The 16,918-nt window shown below is 35.7% G+C and overlaps 1 protein-coding gene across 1 annotated transcript; it reads left to right on the top strand.

Annotated features, from left to right (window-relative positions):
• Positions 1 to 14,475: 14,475 nt before the first annotated feature.
• LOC123675423 lies at positions 14,476 to 16,359 on the top strand. The gene is made up of 3 exons (XM_045610778.1): positions 14,476 to 14,667; positions 14,733 to 15,990; positions 16,340 to 16,359. Exons 1-3 carry the CDS (start codon positions 14,476 to 14,478, stop codon positions 16,357 to 16,359), a joined length of 1,470 nt encoding a protein of 489 aa, XP_045466734.1.
• Positions 16,360 to 16,918: the final 559 nt, after the last annotated feature.

The following is a 16,918-nucleotide window of genomic DNA, read 5'->3' as shown; positions in this document are numbered from 1 at the left end:
TTTTAGTCAAGTCTTATTTATGTAGGGTATTCATTTGAAAAAGACCTACTATCCTCTATATCTCTGAAACGGTTATTCATTTCTATGATGTTTCATGCATAAAATATGAACCATAATATCACTGAAATAACACAAAATGAATTAAATCTCGAAATAAGTGAAAGTTATTCATATCAAGGGTGTTCTATCAAAACAGTGAAAACAAAAAACTCAATATCTTTGAAACGGATGACATTTTTCGAAAAATAACTGGATTCTTCAAGACAAATCTGCGGACAAAAAACTGCGTTGAAAAATATAAGGTGTCCCATTGAGAAACATCAACTTTGCTCTGTGTCTCTAAAATTAATTATATATATAATGATATGTTATCAGCATCATATGATCTGTTACCAGTATCATATAAACCATAAAAATTACTGAAAAAAATATTTTAGAATGTTTTTAATATCTCCAACAGAAACCAAAATATTGCGAAATATTTGTAACATTAACTTCAGAACGAAGCAAGATATCTATGATCAGCTTTCTGATATCATCTGATTATTTCGAAAATAGAAATCAGGGACGGAGGTCCTTGAAGATTTTTTTAAGTCTTATGAGTCTCGAGATATTTTCAGTGAGCATCGAATTTAGGACACCCAGTACATACAGGGTGTCCGGAAACTATGGTGCCAAATTCAGAAAAAAAAAATTCCTTGAAAAATAAATGAGACTCCTAATTTTTTTTCCAGAAATCGATCATTGCAGAGAATATAAAAAATTGAAAGTAATTTTACACATTACTTTCACAATTCTCGAAATTTTTCAATTGAATTTGAAAGTACGTTTGTGTTCAAAAGGTGCTTCATTTTGAACAAATAATCACATTTTCAGATGCCACCAGTGGCTCACAAGAAGGACATCATGGTTCCTTTTCTTCTCTATTTTTCAAGCCACTGGTAAAATCAGAACAATTTCGCTTTCTTCATTCAATTTTTGGTGAAAAATATATATTTGTTCGGATCCGGAAAAACTAACCGTTCAGAAGATGATTGAAAAATTATGGAAATTTCACAATTAACCAAATGAAATTATTTATAATTTATTATATTCTCTGCAACGAATGGTTTTTGAGGAAAAAACATTAAAAAAGTCTTATTTATTTTTCAATGGGAATATTCTATTTCAATTTGGAACCATTGTTTAGGGACACCCTGTGTATTCAAACAATCCAAGTTTCATGTGAATTTGTTCTACTCGAAATGAAACATGTTCCTATTCTTCACGATTAATTGATAAAAACATTTTTTTATTATTATCTTAGAAATATGTTCCGTATATACTAAAAAGGTTTATTAACACTACGTTTGAATTATGTCATGAATATTTATTAGGACTTGAAGGTTACGTAACAGAATATCAAACCATAATAATTATTCTGTGGCTCGAAAGTTATGGCGCTTGAATATTTTCGTATTTTCCGGAAAATATCATGCAGAGAATTAACAAAACGTTTGACGGCCTATTCTGAAAAATTGATGGACACTCTGTATATGAACGTTTTAGGAAAAGAAGCAATAGTTAGAGTTATGAATAATATTGACGTGTCTCCATTCTAACACATCGGCCTTAAGTGGTGACGTAACATCTCGAAGAAAGGCCAATATGCAGGGGGACACTTCAAACGTTGGCAGGTATAACCCAATTTGCCCAGACCAAGATAACTTTTAACGCATTCATATCGGTTTTTTAACTTAACACTATCAACACTTGGTCGGCCAGCCGATAGGAAACTTCAGTCATGATACTATACACGACCTACGGCTCACGGTGTTAGCGACTGTGTAGAAAGAAGGAATACCTGACATTCGGTCTTTTCTTGATACATACACAGTCAACCGAAGCAATTTGAGACCTCCTAAGCATTTTGTTTGCGCGGGAATGATTATGTTTTCACAGTTTTGTATTGTTGTGACATTATTTAATTATTGAATAATAGGAATAATATTATCGAATCTCTGATGTTTCAGTGAAATCTTCTGGGACCTATGTACAATAATGTATGAAATTAATGGTTAATTATAAAATATCAGGTTCACTGAATAATGCATTCGTACCGTTCAAAGATATTGAGTGATTATCGAACCATCATTTTTAATGGTAGGTAACACTTATTTTCATACAACATTTTCATTCATCACATGAATAAGAAAGCAATAAGAAATCACTGCCATGAAATCTATCTCGTAAGAAATATTTCTGTGTTATCGAGAAAATATGTTAATATGAAAACTCAGCTCTGAAAATATCATTGTTGAGAGAATATGCAAAAATTGTACACTGGGTTGAGTGAAGTCGATGCGGGTTATTTGGAATTCTTGGATTCATCGGTCAGCCGATCAAGAGGGTGGGACAATCTAGAATCGAATCGCTCATTAGAATTGAGCGATAAAATGCGAGAAAGTCAGGGGTGCACATATTTTTTTATTTCTTTGCTTCATTTCGTTAATCTAAGTGAATTCTGAATTTCTTCGGTTATCGAATTATGAACATATGGTGGAAAGTGTCAAGTAACGGTGACTTTGTAAGGTTTTCATAATGGAGAAAACAATTCCATAATTTTCATACGACGACAAAAATTTTGTGACAGAGTTACCATTTTCTAGGACCCTCAATGTCAAAACTGGTTCAGCGCATGAGTCAGAATCGTACTTTTTCAAAAACTATTCACGAAAAATTCAGTTGGTTAACCGGTAGCAAAATTCTAATCAAACTTTTCTGTTGATACTGCCTGCTACATTCCTATCAAAAAAGGCCTTTCGTTTCGACTGGATAAGATAACTTGTAGTTTCTCGCGCTACGGGTAAACCAGAAATTTCCAAAGAACATATTCATCCGGCTATGAAATCGAAATTGTTCAGAATAATGTAAATACATTGTACCGTGCTCAACGCGAATTCATCAACAGTGTTAATAATAGGTAAAGGGAAAAGCGTAAAATGATAAAGTATTTAATGAACATGTTCATTCTACTATCGACACAAGAACTTTTAGGGGAAACAATGAAAGTGTTAATTCGGAGAATTTTTAGGAGCTTGCTCAATTCGCCGTGACGTTATACGAAGATTTTGAGAAGTATATATTTTCGTTCCATCTGTTTGGTGTGAATTATAGAAAACCATTCAGAACGATTCAATAGATTCGGTGACTAAAATGTTGAGGGAAAAATTCATAACGAAGTTGACAGTATTTTTCTTTGGAATTTTGAATATATTCATTCAAGTACTAACTGAGTCGAACTTTTTTTGAGAATTTGAAATTCTTGTAAAATTTTTTTTAATTCAAATTTTTTTCCTCCAATGTAATGGTTCTGTCATATGTTCGAAATCAAAAAATAATTAAAATTTCTCGAAAAATTCACATTATTATTTCGTTTACTTATACAGTTACAACTATTCGTTCATTAGTTCCTGTTGAATAATGGAGGCAAATGTTCACCATGAACTCTATTCCTTTTGACTGACCTGACATCATGTAGGATTTAGTCAATAAACATTATTATGATTATGATTAAAAGTTTCTTTGAATAAACATTGGTCGCTCGTATCTTAATAATATAAGGAAGGTCTGTATTTGAAATCCTTAAAATAGAACTCAACGCGCGTACATATTGAAATAAAGGATATTCATCAAAATATCGTTGCAATAATTCTCCATTACATAATTTAATTATTTTTTTAAAATACGGCCTCTGGTTGTTTCTGCTTCATCAAGTAAAACAAACATAAGGAAGAAAACCAATTATTCATAACGAATTATTTATTGAATGAACAATTCAAGTTTGAATGTAATTAATATTTTTCATATGAAAGAGCAGGATAAATTATGAAAGGGTTAGTTAGTTATTCGAAAATAAAAATAAGTCGAATAAAACTTTTGTTTATCAACAAATATGCTTCTTAATCTTAATATGTTTCAGAATCATTTTAATTAAGTTGCAAACAACGCATTTGTCTATAACAATCTTTTAAACAATTGACATAACAAACTTGTATTTGGACTATACGATACTTAATGCTCTCGGCGCCAAAAGAGTTAGCGGCAGGCCTGTTTTGAACCAATACAGAAAGCTGATTTTTTTTTCATAAACTACATTTCAATTCCGAACAATTTGATTTTTAACTGGCTTTTGAAGCTACCTTCAAAATGAATATGAAATTGAAGTTGACGTATGATGAAATCTACCTATGTCTCTGAAGAAAAGCCAAGCGAAGCGTTTTTCTGATTATTTCGCATCTAACTGCAGGTAGATTAAGTTAAATTTAAATTGTGGAATACTTTAATGAAATTGCATTTGCTTCTGCACGTCTGCTTCTTACAATATTCCACTTTAAATCACGAAGCGTTCGGATAAATTCAGATTTCACTCGTTTATATTCGATTTCAAAGGAGTACTCACCCTATATAAGTTAATGCTCCGTTTTATGATTCCGTTTATAATTATTTCCATCAAATTGCACTGCACAACTTGTTTCTAGAATATTTCTTTTGAAACACGTAGTGGTCGAGGGACATCAAAGATTTCATATGTGAAATTTACCGAAAATTGAAAAAAAGTCATTCGTTAATAGGGGAAATTTGATGGGGAATTTATTCTAAACGAAAAAGTATATTTTTATTCATGCACTTGTTACTGCACCTGTCGTTTCCAGAATATTCCCTTTATTTCAAATAGCGTTCAAAGGACATCAAAGATTTCATACGAGAAATTGACCAAAAAAAAAAAACAAAATCATTCGTTGTCCAAAAAATTTTATAGAAAACTTATTCTAGGTGGAAAACAAAATTTTTTTTTATTCCGTTTGATTCCATCGAATTGCACTTGTTGTTTCCAGAATATTTCCTCTATATCAAGTAGCATCAAAGATCTCATAATATGTTAAATCAACTGAAAATAACTGAAATGTCATTCGATATCAAGGAAATTTGATAGGGAACTCATTCTAGGTAAAAGACAAATTTTTTTTGTGATTCCGTTTGAAAAATTGCAATAGATTGACCTTATTGATTTAATGACCTCATTGATTTAATTTTAGAGGAAGAACGGCTACTAGACACGCAAAAGGTCAAGAGAAAAAGAGAGTCGAATAATTCAAGCGATTCTGAGGAGAAGGGTAATTAATCAACAAATAATTGTAGTTTTCATTCGTTTAATTGAAAGCCATTTTATAAAATGCATTTTATTGGGAAATGATATGGAAACTTCTTATTTTATCTCAGAAACACCAAAAGTGAAACATCCGAAAATAAGATGGACAAAACAACAAAAGAATGCAATAGAATGTTCTCAAATTAGATAGAGCAAAGTATAAAGTCTGCTAAACTGGGACCATCAGCTTGCATTGCTGCTGAAGAACGACAGTTTGAAAATCTATTGTAATACAAATAATAATCTACTCACTACTGTTGTACGCATGTTAAACTGTGAGATATTTTCAGAGAAATATCTAGAGGAAAAAAACGGTCACAGGAGGGAAAATCAAGGAGTTCAAATCTGTTCATCTATTCATGAACAATAAAACTTGGAAACAAATAAAAGCGTTTGTTTCTCGGTTTGTTTTCAACGCATATCGAAACAAATGATGAATGTTTGCCTGTATTTGTGTATGGTTATACCCTTTTTTTGAAAATCAAGTTCTTATTCCTTTTTTTTTTGAATTTCTTTCAATCTAAAATGATTTGTAAATTATATTCTTCATACATTTTTTTTTGAGAATATTTCCCTCATTTATCTCCTGATCATTTCCTAAACTGAATTTGTAATGAAGAAACTAAGCAATATATTATTAAAACATGTTATAACTCAAATATGAAAAATCATAAAGAAGAGATTGTTTAGTTCAAGAAACCAATACGAAGAAGGTATCTGAATTTTTGAAAGTATAATTAAAGAAGGAATGACATTTCAAAGGAGGTTTAATTGAAATCCTGCATTTCAAATGAAAAAATGAAACCGAAATTGATGGAATTTAGAATAAGAATTGAGTTGAAATTACATAGCATGTGATGTCCATGAACCAATGTCGAGAAAAAATTGGGAAAAGCACTGACGGTCAGGAGCTTTTTTATTCTTTATCCATGAACCGATTGCATCTCTGGTTAATGTCAGCTCAAAATTTTGGACGAAGCTTAGAATTGCTATTATTATGCACACGAAAAAACTTGGTCCGATCTTTCGTCACTAACATATCACGATTTTTTATATTTAACTTCATTTTTATTATTCTGATGGTGAAGCTATCCACACCAAACTGAAGCATCGAGATTTTGTTTTTCTATAGTTTCCTATTTTTTTCAAATTTTCTATGGTTCTGGATTTGATATCCATGGGAAATTCTGAAGGAAGCTTAAAATGGTGATTTTTTATCCTCGCGCAAGTTTTCTTCACGATTCACTCCTAATAAACGAAATATAAATCGTTTATTTTTCAATATTCTTAGGAATTTTATATTTCTGGTTATGTTATCAGATCTTAATTTTGCACGGGGTTTGGAACTACTTTTTTTTTATACATACGTGCCAAAATCCACGAATAGCCAATAGCATCATCATACCTCATTGACATATATCAGGATTTTATTTCTCGATATTCCTTTCGCATTTTCTGTGGTTCTAGATGAGCAACCTGAACTAAACTTCGCGAGAAGATGGCTATTCACACGCAAATTTTCAAGTCGATCGAATTTGTAATCATTGAAATTTTTTATAGTATGTTTTTGATGGTTGTGATGGTGTGATCAGCTTGAAATTTCGGGCAGAGCTTGAAATTATTTTTCTATTCAGGCACTCGCAATCTCAACGTTGTCGGATTTTGATTGCGGTGATATTCAGTAATTCTTCTTGAATTTTCTATGGTTCCAGTTAAGCTATCCATACGAAATTGTGGATGGGGCTTGGCATGATCATTTCCCATAAGTGTGTAAAATTCCATCCGGGTGGTATGTTCAATGATCGAATTATTGAGTATTTTCGATATTTTTCCATGGTCTGATTTAGACGTTTCTGATGATGTCATCCGTTCGAAATTTCGTGAAGTACTTCTTGATGCTGCGATTTCATATGAGCATTTGAAATCTTAATTCTGTCATTTTAGTGGTTTCCGAGATATTCGCCAATATTTTTTCGATATTCTCCATGATTTTTCTCTGGCTCTGGTTGAATGTTCATCTAAACTAAATGCAAAATTTCATCGAAATGAAAGCTGCTGTTTTGAATTATTGAGAACATAACATTTCGAAAGGAAATATTTCCGGAACCACTGATCAGATTTTGCGCGTTAACGAACTTGACTGAGATTATTGCCATCTGGATCTACCCTGAAAATTTCGAGTATCTGGTTCAAAAGATCGTAAACACGGCAGGAGGAACACCATTGAATTCAAATACGAATTCGTCATCAGGAAAAACTGAATTGTGAGATCACTTTTGAAAAAATTTGGAAGAAGAATAATTCTGAAAATACAGACATCAATACGAAATGATAGAGCGATCATTCGTAGAAACAACCACTCAAAACTAATCATTTCAGGAAAAAACATTATCGGAATTAATGACGTTGGCATAAATACATATTCCAAGTACACGACATGTTCTGCATCTTGCGAGATCCGACGAATATGCGATTTTGACCCTTATTGATATACAAAGATTTTGATACTCATCTCGCATCTCACGAGATCCGTCTGTGTGGCAACGTCGAACGGATCTCGTTGCCTCGCGGTATACCATGTATATATAGGAGGGGATCTCGGATTGTTGGTTTATAAGACATGGACCTCGTAGCGTTGAAATTTTATAGCGTTTTATATATATATATATATATATATATATATATATATATATATATATATATATATATATATATATATATATACAGGGTGAGTCTTTGACTTGTACATATATTTTAACCGAAGGTTCTTGAGGTCAAAAGAAACACTTTTTTCATTTACCATTTTTTCCGATTCGGCCCTGTTAAAAAGATATAGCCATTTTAAATTTTCAAAATGAGCTAATTCACCCCTGAAAACCGGAACACTGAAGTTTTCTCAAGCATAAGATATACCTCTTGAACCTTGGAAATAAGCTACTAAATTAGAAAAACCATCATAAACTCACGTTTAACATTCCATTTGTTGAACAAAGTAGTGTTTATAATCAAATAAATGAGTTATTCCAATTTCGTTGACGCTAAAGATTAAATATTCTTCTCTTGATTTCTATTTCATTTTCGATAATTATAACGAATTGAGCTCGCTACCACCCATATTAGCTCTGATACTCATATCCATTCATTCATTATATTTCATTTATATGATATCGTTGTTTATTTTTCGTGCAAGAATTAACCTTAAAATCTCAAATAAATAATATTCATCTATGAAAGATCTAACACAGACTATAGTAATCTGTGGTTTTAAGTTTGAATTTCAAATTTCGAGTGATGCCAAATATAAACACAGCAGTTCGGTTCGAATAATCTATGTTCTAAGTTCTAACCTAAAATTTTCATTTACAGTTTACACTGTTATTGTTATAAGATATTCGTTATGAAATGAAGCATTTGATTTGTTCCAACTATCTCATAAAAATATTGAAATGCATCAATATTTTTGAAACCATCAGTATGAAAATATGGAAATATGTAAAATATTCTGGCTCTGTAATCAATGGAAAATGTTAGACTCCACTTGTAATCAAATTTGTTGTTAATGTGTACCTACATTATAGCCAACTTTACTACTTAATTCATCTTGATTTTGGCATTGAAAATAAATGAGAAGTATTCAATGTAAATATCCACAATAGAATATTTGGTTTCTTTCAACTCACCTAATTTGTTTTCACATTAAAACAATTATGGCCCTCTTGGAAGTATGTCAATCATAAGCTCTTAGGATGAATTTATGGAATAGCAAAAGAATAAAAGTATTCAATCTCAATCACATGAAAATTTGTCTAGTATGTACCTAGTCCTAGTGATATGTTTCGATGTGAGTTTGAATGAGCCGAAGAAGAATACAGTATTGTTCGATAGCAGCAGTCTTTAGTGGGATATTGATTGTTGTCATTATAATGGGACTATTTTGTGAAAACTTTTTTAAACATGGGTTTTATGAATAATCTGGACTTTTCAAAAAGAATGTTGATTTTAGTGAAGTATCTTCTTATTATCAGAGCTGTGCCAAAGCTCAGTGATTTTTAATCAAATCGAGGAGTTGAGGTGAGCTTATTCAAATAACTTCATTTTCAAACTAAGTTGGCTAGTACTTCAATTCTTAAATCTGAGACATGACTTCATAGTAAATATTCATTTCTGTGGTTTTTTTTTCCACAATAGAACAGAGTTGCATTCAGCCAAAGTACCCAATTTTTTGAATTTCACAGATAATTTTTTTTTTTTAAGATCAAGTTATTCGAAAACGGCGCTTTGTACGAGAAAATATGAAGAATACTTTTATTTTTCAAATTAGCCAAATATTCTTCAATGAACGTTCAAATTACTATTAAGAGTTGGTTTCTTCGAATTTCTGGTATTTTTATGGTATGTTATGTTCATAACAAAGAAACAGAAGAATGTGTATGGAATCTGGTGTTCGGAGAAGATGTATCACATCAAAAAAAAGCTATATTTCAAAAATCATTTCCTTCGATACAACCATTTACGAGATATAGCCGAAAATCACATTTTTTTAACGATTTTCAACAGCCTGTATCTTTTTAACCAGGCCGAATCGGAAAAAATGGTAAAGGAAAAAAGTGTTTCTTTTGACCTCAGGAATCTTGGGTTAAAATATATGTACAAGTCAAAGACTCACCCTGTATACAGGGTGAGTCTTTGACTTGTACATATATTTTAACTCAAGATTTAACGTTCATTGAAGAATATTTGGCTAATTTGAAAAATAAAAGTATTCTTCATATTTTCTCGTACAAAGCGCCGTTTTCGAATAACTTGATCTTAAAAAAAAAAATTATCTGTGAAATTCAAAAAATTGGGTACTTTGGCTGAATGCAACTCTGTTCTATTGTGGAAAAAAAAACCACAGAAATGAATATTTACTATGAAGTCATGTCTCAGATTTAAGAATTGAAGTACTAGCCAACTTAGTTTGAAAATGAAGTTATTTGAATAAGCTCACCTCAACTCCTCGATTTGATTAAAAATCACTGAGCTTTGGCACAGCTCTGATAATAAGAAGATACTTCACTAAAATCAACATTCTTTTTGAAAAGTCCAGATTATTCATAAAACCCATGTTTAAAAAAGTTTTCACAAAATAGTCCCATTATAATGACAACAATCAATATCCCACTAAAGACTGCTGCTATCGAACAATACTGTATTCTTCTTCGGCTCATTCAAACTCACATCGAAACATATCACTAGGACTAGGTACATACTAGACAAATTTTCATGTGATTGAGATTGAATACTTTTATTCTTTTGCTATTCCATAAATTCATCCTAAGAGCTTATGATTGACATACTTCCAAGAGGGCCATAATTGTTTTAATGTGAAAACAAATTAGGTGAGTTGAAAGAAACCAAATATTCTATTGTGGATATTTACATTGAATACTTCTCATTTATTTTCAATGCCAAAATCAAGATGAATTAAGTAGTAAAGTTGGCTATAATGTAGGTACACATTAACAACAAATTTGATTACAAGTGGAGTCTAACATTTTCCATTGATTACAGAGCCAGAATATTTTACATATTTCCATATTTTCATACTGATGGTTTCAAAAATATTGATGCATTTCAATATTTTTGAGATAGTTGGAACAAATCAAATGCTTCATTTCATAACAAATATCTTATAACAATAACAGTGTAAACTGTAAATGAAAATTTTAGGTTAGAACTTAGAACATAGATTATTCGAACCGAACTGCTGTGTTTATATTTGGCATCACTCGAAATTTGAAATTCAAACTTAAAACCACAGATTACTATAGTCTGTGTTAGATCTTTCATAGATGAATATTATTTATTTGAGATTTTAAGGTTAATTCTTGCACGAAAAATAAACAACGATATCATATAAATGAAATATAATGAATGAATGGATATGAGTATCAGAGCTAATATGGGTGGTAGCGAGCTCAATTCGTTATAATTATCGAAAATGAAATAGAAATCAAGAGAAGAATATTTAATCTTTAGCGTCAACGAAATTGGAATAACTCATTTATTTGATTATAAACACTACTTTGTTCAACAAATGGAATGTTAAACGTGAGTTTATGATGGTTTTTCTAATTTAGTAGCTTATTTCCAAGGTTCAAGAGGTATATCTTATGCTTGAGAAAACTTCAGTGTTCCGGTTTTCAGGGGTGAATTAGCTCATTTTGAAAATTTAAAATGGCTATATCTTTTTAACAGGGCCGAATCGGAAAAAATGGTAAATGAAAAAAGTGTTTCTTTTGACCTCAAGAACCTTCGGTTAAAATATATCTACAAGTCAAAGACTCACCCTGTATATATATATACAGGGTGAGTCTTTGACTTGTACATATATTTCAACCGAAGATTCCTAATGTCAATAGAAACTCTTTTTTCATTTACCATTTTTTCCGATTCGGCCCGGTTAAAAAGATACAGGCTGTTGAAAATCGTTAAAAAAAATGTCATTTTCCGTTATATCTCGGAAATGGTTGTATAGAAAATAATGAATTTCGGGATATAGTTTTTCATGTATGTGATAAATCTTCTCCGTACACAAAATTTTATCCACATCTCCCCGTTTCTTCATTATGAACACTTCATCCCATAAAAATACCAGAAATTCAAAGAACCGAACTCTTAAAAGTTACTAGGACGTTCATTGAAGGATATTTAGCTAATTTGAAAAATGAAAGTATTCTTCATATTTTCTCGTATATTGAGCCGTTTTCGAGTAATATGTGTTTAAAAAAAAAAAAACTGTGAAATTCAAAACATTGGGTACTTTGGCTAATTGCAAATCTGATAGAAAAGACTCACATAAATGAAAATTTGCTACGTTGTCAGGTCAAAAACCATGGATTGAAACACTGAATTTGCATTGACAAGTGAGGAAACCAGCCGACTTAGTTTGAAAATAAAGTGATTTGAATAAGCTCACCCATTGAGAAAATTCAATTCCATGATCACGCTATCTTTGAACAATCCTTACGAAAGTTCTCTCATTTGGCTGTCTCCTATTTGGAAACAGCCTTCCATAAGCTTCTTTAGCTCTTCTCGCTATTTTTCCATTTGTGAAATAGCATTCCAATATATCTACCATCTCCTGGTTAGAATACATTCTGCTAATTTCCACTTAACACACTTAAAGAACTTCACAAACAAACACCTTACACTGAACAAACTAAACACACTTAATAAGTTAAACGCACTTAGGTAACACTTAACAAACTAAATACACTTAATACTTATCATGTACATTAAACAAAGCGACAGAAATCATGATACCATAAATTCGAATTTCAATTGTTTTCGGATCATTCTATGCACATGACCGATCAACATAGAAGAATCTCGAATAATTTTTTAAACAAACCATCAAATTTGTGAATCAATAAATTTATTTTATTATGAATTTCATTAAATGTAATAATTAATATCATCCGAAATGTTAAATCGAATTTTGTATAATAAAATAAGTCATAATATGCTAGATTACCGTATGTTATGAACGATTTGAACTATTGCGCATGGCCTCAGAGTTTATTACTCTATGCGCATGGCCAAACTGAAAATTTAGGAAATCTCGAAGAATTGTGGTTATGTTTGGCAAACAAATGGAATAATTCGATATTTGATTCGAAAATATTTTATGTTTTAATAAGAAACAACATAGTTCGGCGTAATTAAGTTATTAAGTTATATAATAGCTCTCGGGGGATTAGTCGACCCCAGCCATGCCAAGGTCTGTGCTGGCATGGTTCACCACAGCCTCCTCGGGGCGAGAGTTGGACAGTGATCGACTGACACTGACCAATGCGGTGCGACTCCCCATACCCTACTGTAGTGTCGTGGCTTGGGGTATTGCACGGGGTTTACGATGCCAGGTATGCAAGGGATCAGCACTTCATGCCTGATATACCGACATGTGGAATCTGATGTCTGCGGTTATGTCTCGCGAGCAGAGGACACATGCCGGGGGATTTGGCTTAACCGCCTGAACCGAGTGTATGAAAGACACAATAAAAACTTTCCCCAAGACAAGGTGGAACAGCGTATGCCGAAGTCTGCGTGGCTAGTGAGAGGATCTAGTCCTGAATATGCGAACTCCAGATACCAGGCGACCTCTGGTTCAATTGGCCTTCCAGGGGCATGCGAAGCTCTGCCTCTGGTGACTGAAATTCCCTAGCTGCACGTGGGACTTCATATGGACCAGAAAGTGAAAACTAAAGAAGGGCCTAGCACTAGCCCTAATGTGCTAATCGAGGAAGAGCAAAGCCCCGCTCAGCCTGAGGAACAGGGCGCAAGTCCTGACCCAATGGCGGAGGAAATGCTGCTGAAGAGCAGCGATGAAGAGGTCGTAGCTGGCCTCGAAAAGCTGAGAGTCAGGAGACCTAGACTCTCCGGGGCCGCCAGAAGGAGGATGAAGTTCCTCCTAAAGAAAGGGATGGCTCCTGACGATGCCAGGAAAGAAGCCTCCAAACCAATTGGTCCAAGGCAGAAAACAGGCCGAGGGACCAAGAGAAATAGGTCGGAGGACAGCATGCCTAAAGGCAAGGAGCCAAAGAGTGCCAAATGTGAGGCTTCAAAAGTCTCACGGTCCTCAGGAGGTGCCGGGGCTCAGGCCTCGGGTGGCTCCAAAGTTCAATCCTCGGGAGCTTCTGGGGCTCAGCCCTTAGGAACTCCTAAGGTTCCTGCATCAGGTGGGCCCACCTACAGCCAGGCTACCGCTGGTTTGAAGGTGGGGATAATGCACAAAAAGTTTCCAGAGGTGATTTTGGAAATGGACCAACTACTGGCCATCAAAAAATCGCTAATGGAAGAGATTATTGCACTGGGGAACGAGGACGCCATAACGCCTACGTTCCAGCAACTGCATATGAGGCCAGGCTGGCTTGGGCTGACATGCTCTCACAAAGCCACTGTGGAGTGGCTGAAGAGCATACAGCCAAAACTCAAACCTTGGGAGGGAGCTGATCTAAGGATAGCCGAAGAGGCAGAACTGCCTCACCCGGAGATCCTGGTCGGATATCTCCCCGACAGCCATGATCTCTCCAATGAGAAAAATTCTCAAGGCGGTAGAGAACCAGAACGCAGGGCTCAAAACCTCCAGCTGGAGAGTCCTTCGAAGGGGACCATCAGGACCCATGCTCGAGATTGTCATCTCGGCTGATAGAACATCGGTCGAGAGACTTAGAGCAAAGAATTGGCAGATAAACAACTTTTTCGGCCGAAAAAATCTTCGCCTTAAGGGACCAAAGACAATGGCCGAGAGGAGAGGAGCATCTCAGGCCCCAACCTCTGGTCCGGCGTCGAAAAGGCCCAAAGGGGAGGTGAAGAAGAAGGTGGTGAAGCCTCCAGGAAATGAAGAGGCCATAAAACACACCACCAGCTCTGGGGGGAGGGCTGATCCGCAAGGGCGGGATAAGGGGGGGTCCGACGGAGAAAAACCGGCGGTCCCTTCCGAAAAGCCTAGCGGACATCCAACCTCATAAGGAGCAGATATCTGACATGCCTTCAGATAAACCTCCAGCACTCGAAGGCAGCCTCTAGTGCCTTATGCTGGAGAACATCTAGAAGGCATGTTGACATAGGGCTGATGCAAGAGCCCTGGATCAATGGAGGCCAAGAAAGAGGCCTACCAAACAAAGTATATCAGACGATATACTGCGATAAGGCAGTAAGTCCAAGAGCCCTAATAATACTCAGAACGGGACAAACCTGTCTTCCACTTACAGAGTTCCTGACAAGGGATCTTGCTGCGGCATTGGTTGAGGTGCGAACTGAGAACATCAAGAGGCAGCTTGTTATCACCTCAGGATATTTTCCAGGAGACGCCATCAGCCCACCACCGGAGGAAGTACAACGCCTCATCGAATGGTGCCGCAAGGAGAAGAAACAACTGATTCTGGGCTGCGATGCGAACGCACACCACAAAGTATGGGGCAGCACGGATATAAATCATAGAGGTGAGGATTTGCTTGACTTTCTATTTTCTACTAACATAGAGATAGTAAATGTGGGTAATAGTCCAAACTTCATAAATGCGATCAGAAGGGAAGTAATTGACCTTACACTGGCGACACCTTTTATTGCGGGGATGGTCAAGAACTGGAGGGTCTCAGAAGAGCCATCCATGTCAGACCATATGGCAATAGAATTCAATGTTGAAGCAACTGCTTCAGCTGATGTTGAGTGCAGGATACCCAGGAAGACAGACTGGGAACTTTACATAGCCCACATGAGTTCTGATCTGAAGGGCCTGAAATACAACATCAGCTCCAATGAGGATCTGGTGAACGCCTCTGCTCACTTCACATCATGTCTGAAGAGGGCATTCGAAAACAGTTGTCCACTCAGGAAGGAAACGATCTCCAGAGACGTCTCCTGGTGGAACAATCATCTTGAAAACCTCAAGAAATATGCTAGAAAAGCCTTCAATAAGGCTAGGCGAGAGGGCAGCTGGAATGCCTACAGACTAGCCCTGACCAACTACAACAAAGAGGTCAGGAAAGCCAAAAGGCAGTCCTGGAGAAGCTTCTGTGAGGGAATAGATAAAACGGCCCCAGCAGCTAGACTTCAAAAGGTACTATCTAAGGATCACTCAAACCCAATTGGCCAAATAAAGAAGCCATGTGGGGAATTAACGAATGATCCTCAAGAGAGCCTAAGAGCTCTACTAGAGACTCACTTTCCTGGCTCCAGGCAGATTACCAGTGAAGATGGGGCCCTCGCTGGGGAAATATACAACCCCACCAGGTGGAATTCTCAGAAAGCTGGTAGACTATTTACACCAGAAAGAATTGAATGGGCGATAAAGAGCTTTCAGCCCTTCAAATCAGCAGGCATGGATGGTATTTTTCCAGCCATGCTTCAGAAAGGTGTTGAAGTGCTTATAGCCCCGATAACTGAGCTCTTTAAGGCCAGCTTTACAAGGGGCTATATCCCGAAATCATGGAGGGAGGCGAGGGTAGTATTCATACCCAAAGAGGGTCGAAAAGGCTCCCCAGAGCCTAAATCCTATCGACCAATATGCCTCACCTCCTTTCTCCTGAAGACCATGGAGAAAATAATTGACAACAACATAAGAGGCAGTTTAAAACTCCACAGCAAACAGTTTGCTTATAGGGCAGGTAGACCTACTGTAGACGCCCTTCATCATCTTCTTAGAGAGGTGGAAGGCACCCTCAACGCAAAGGAGATTCTGCTTGCAATGTTCGGTGATATCGAAGGGGCCTTTGACAATACCCTACATACCTCCATATGCAATGCAGCCAAAAGGAAAGGGAGAGAACCCTCCACTGTTAAGTGGATATCAGCTATGTTGAAAGGACGAACCGTTACAGCCTATCTGGGAGAAACCGAAGTGACTGTGCTGACGTGCAGGGGATGCCCTCAGGGAGGGGTTCTATCACCCCTGCTGTGGAGCTTGGTCATGGATGGCCTCTTGGAGAGGCTTACAACAGGCGGATTTAACGTCCAGGCTTACGCCTACGACATAGTGGTGACGGTTAGAAGCAAGCATGGGGGCCCAATAAGTAGCCGAATGCAACTTGCTCTCAAAACTATTGAAAATTGGTGCGGGGAAGAGGGGCTTACTGTCAACCCCTCGAAAACATCAATAATCCCGTTCACTAGAAGAAGGAATCTCGACCTCAGAGCTCTGGTCTTAAATGGTCAGACTCTGCACTTCTCTATTGAGTGTAA

This window comes from Harmonia axyridis, chromosome 3 (assembly GCF_914767665.1).
Source record: "Harmonia axyridis chromosome 3, icHarAxyr1.1, whole genome shotgun sequence".
In the NCBI taxonomy this organism is placed as follows: Eukaryota; Metazoa; Arthropoda; class Insecta; order Coleoptera; family Coccinellidae; genus Harmonia; species Harmonia axyridis.
Note: the sequence above shows the minus strand (reverse complement) of the source record. Positions and strands in the feature narration are given on the sequence as shown.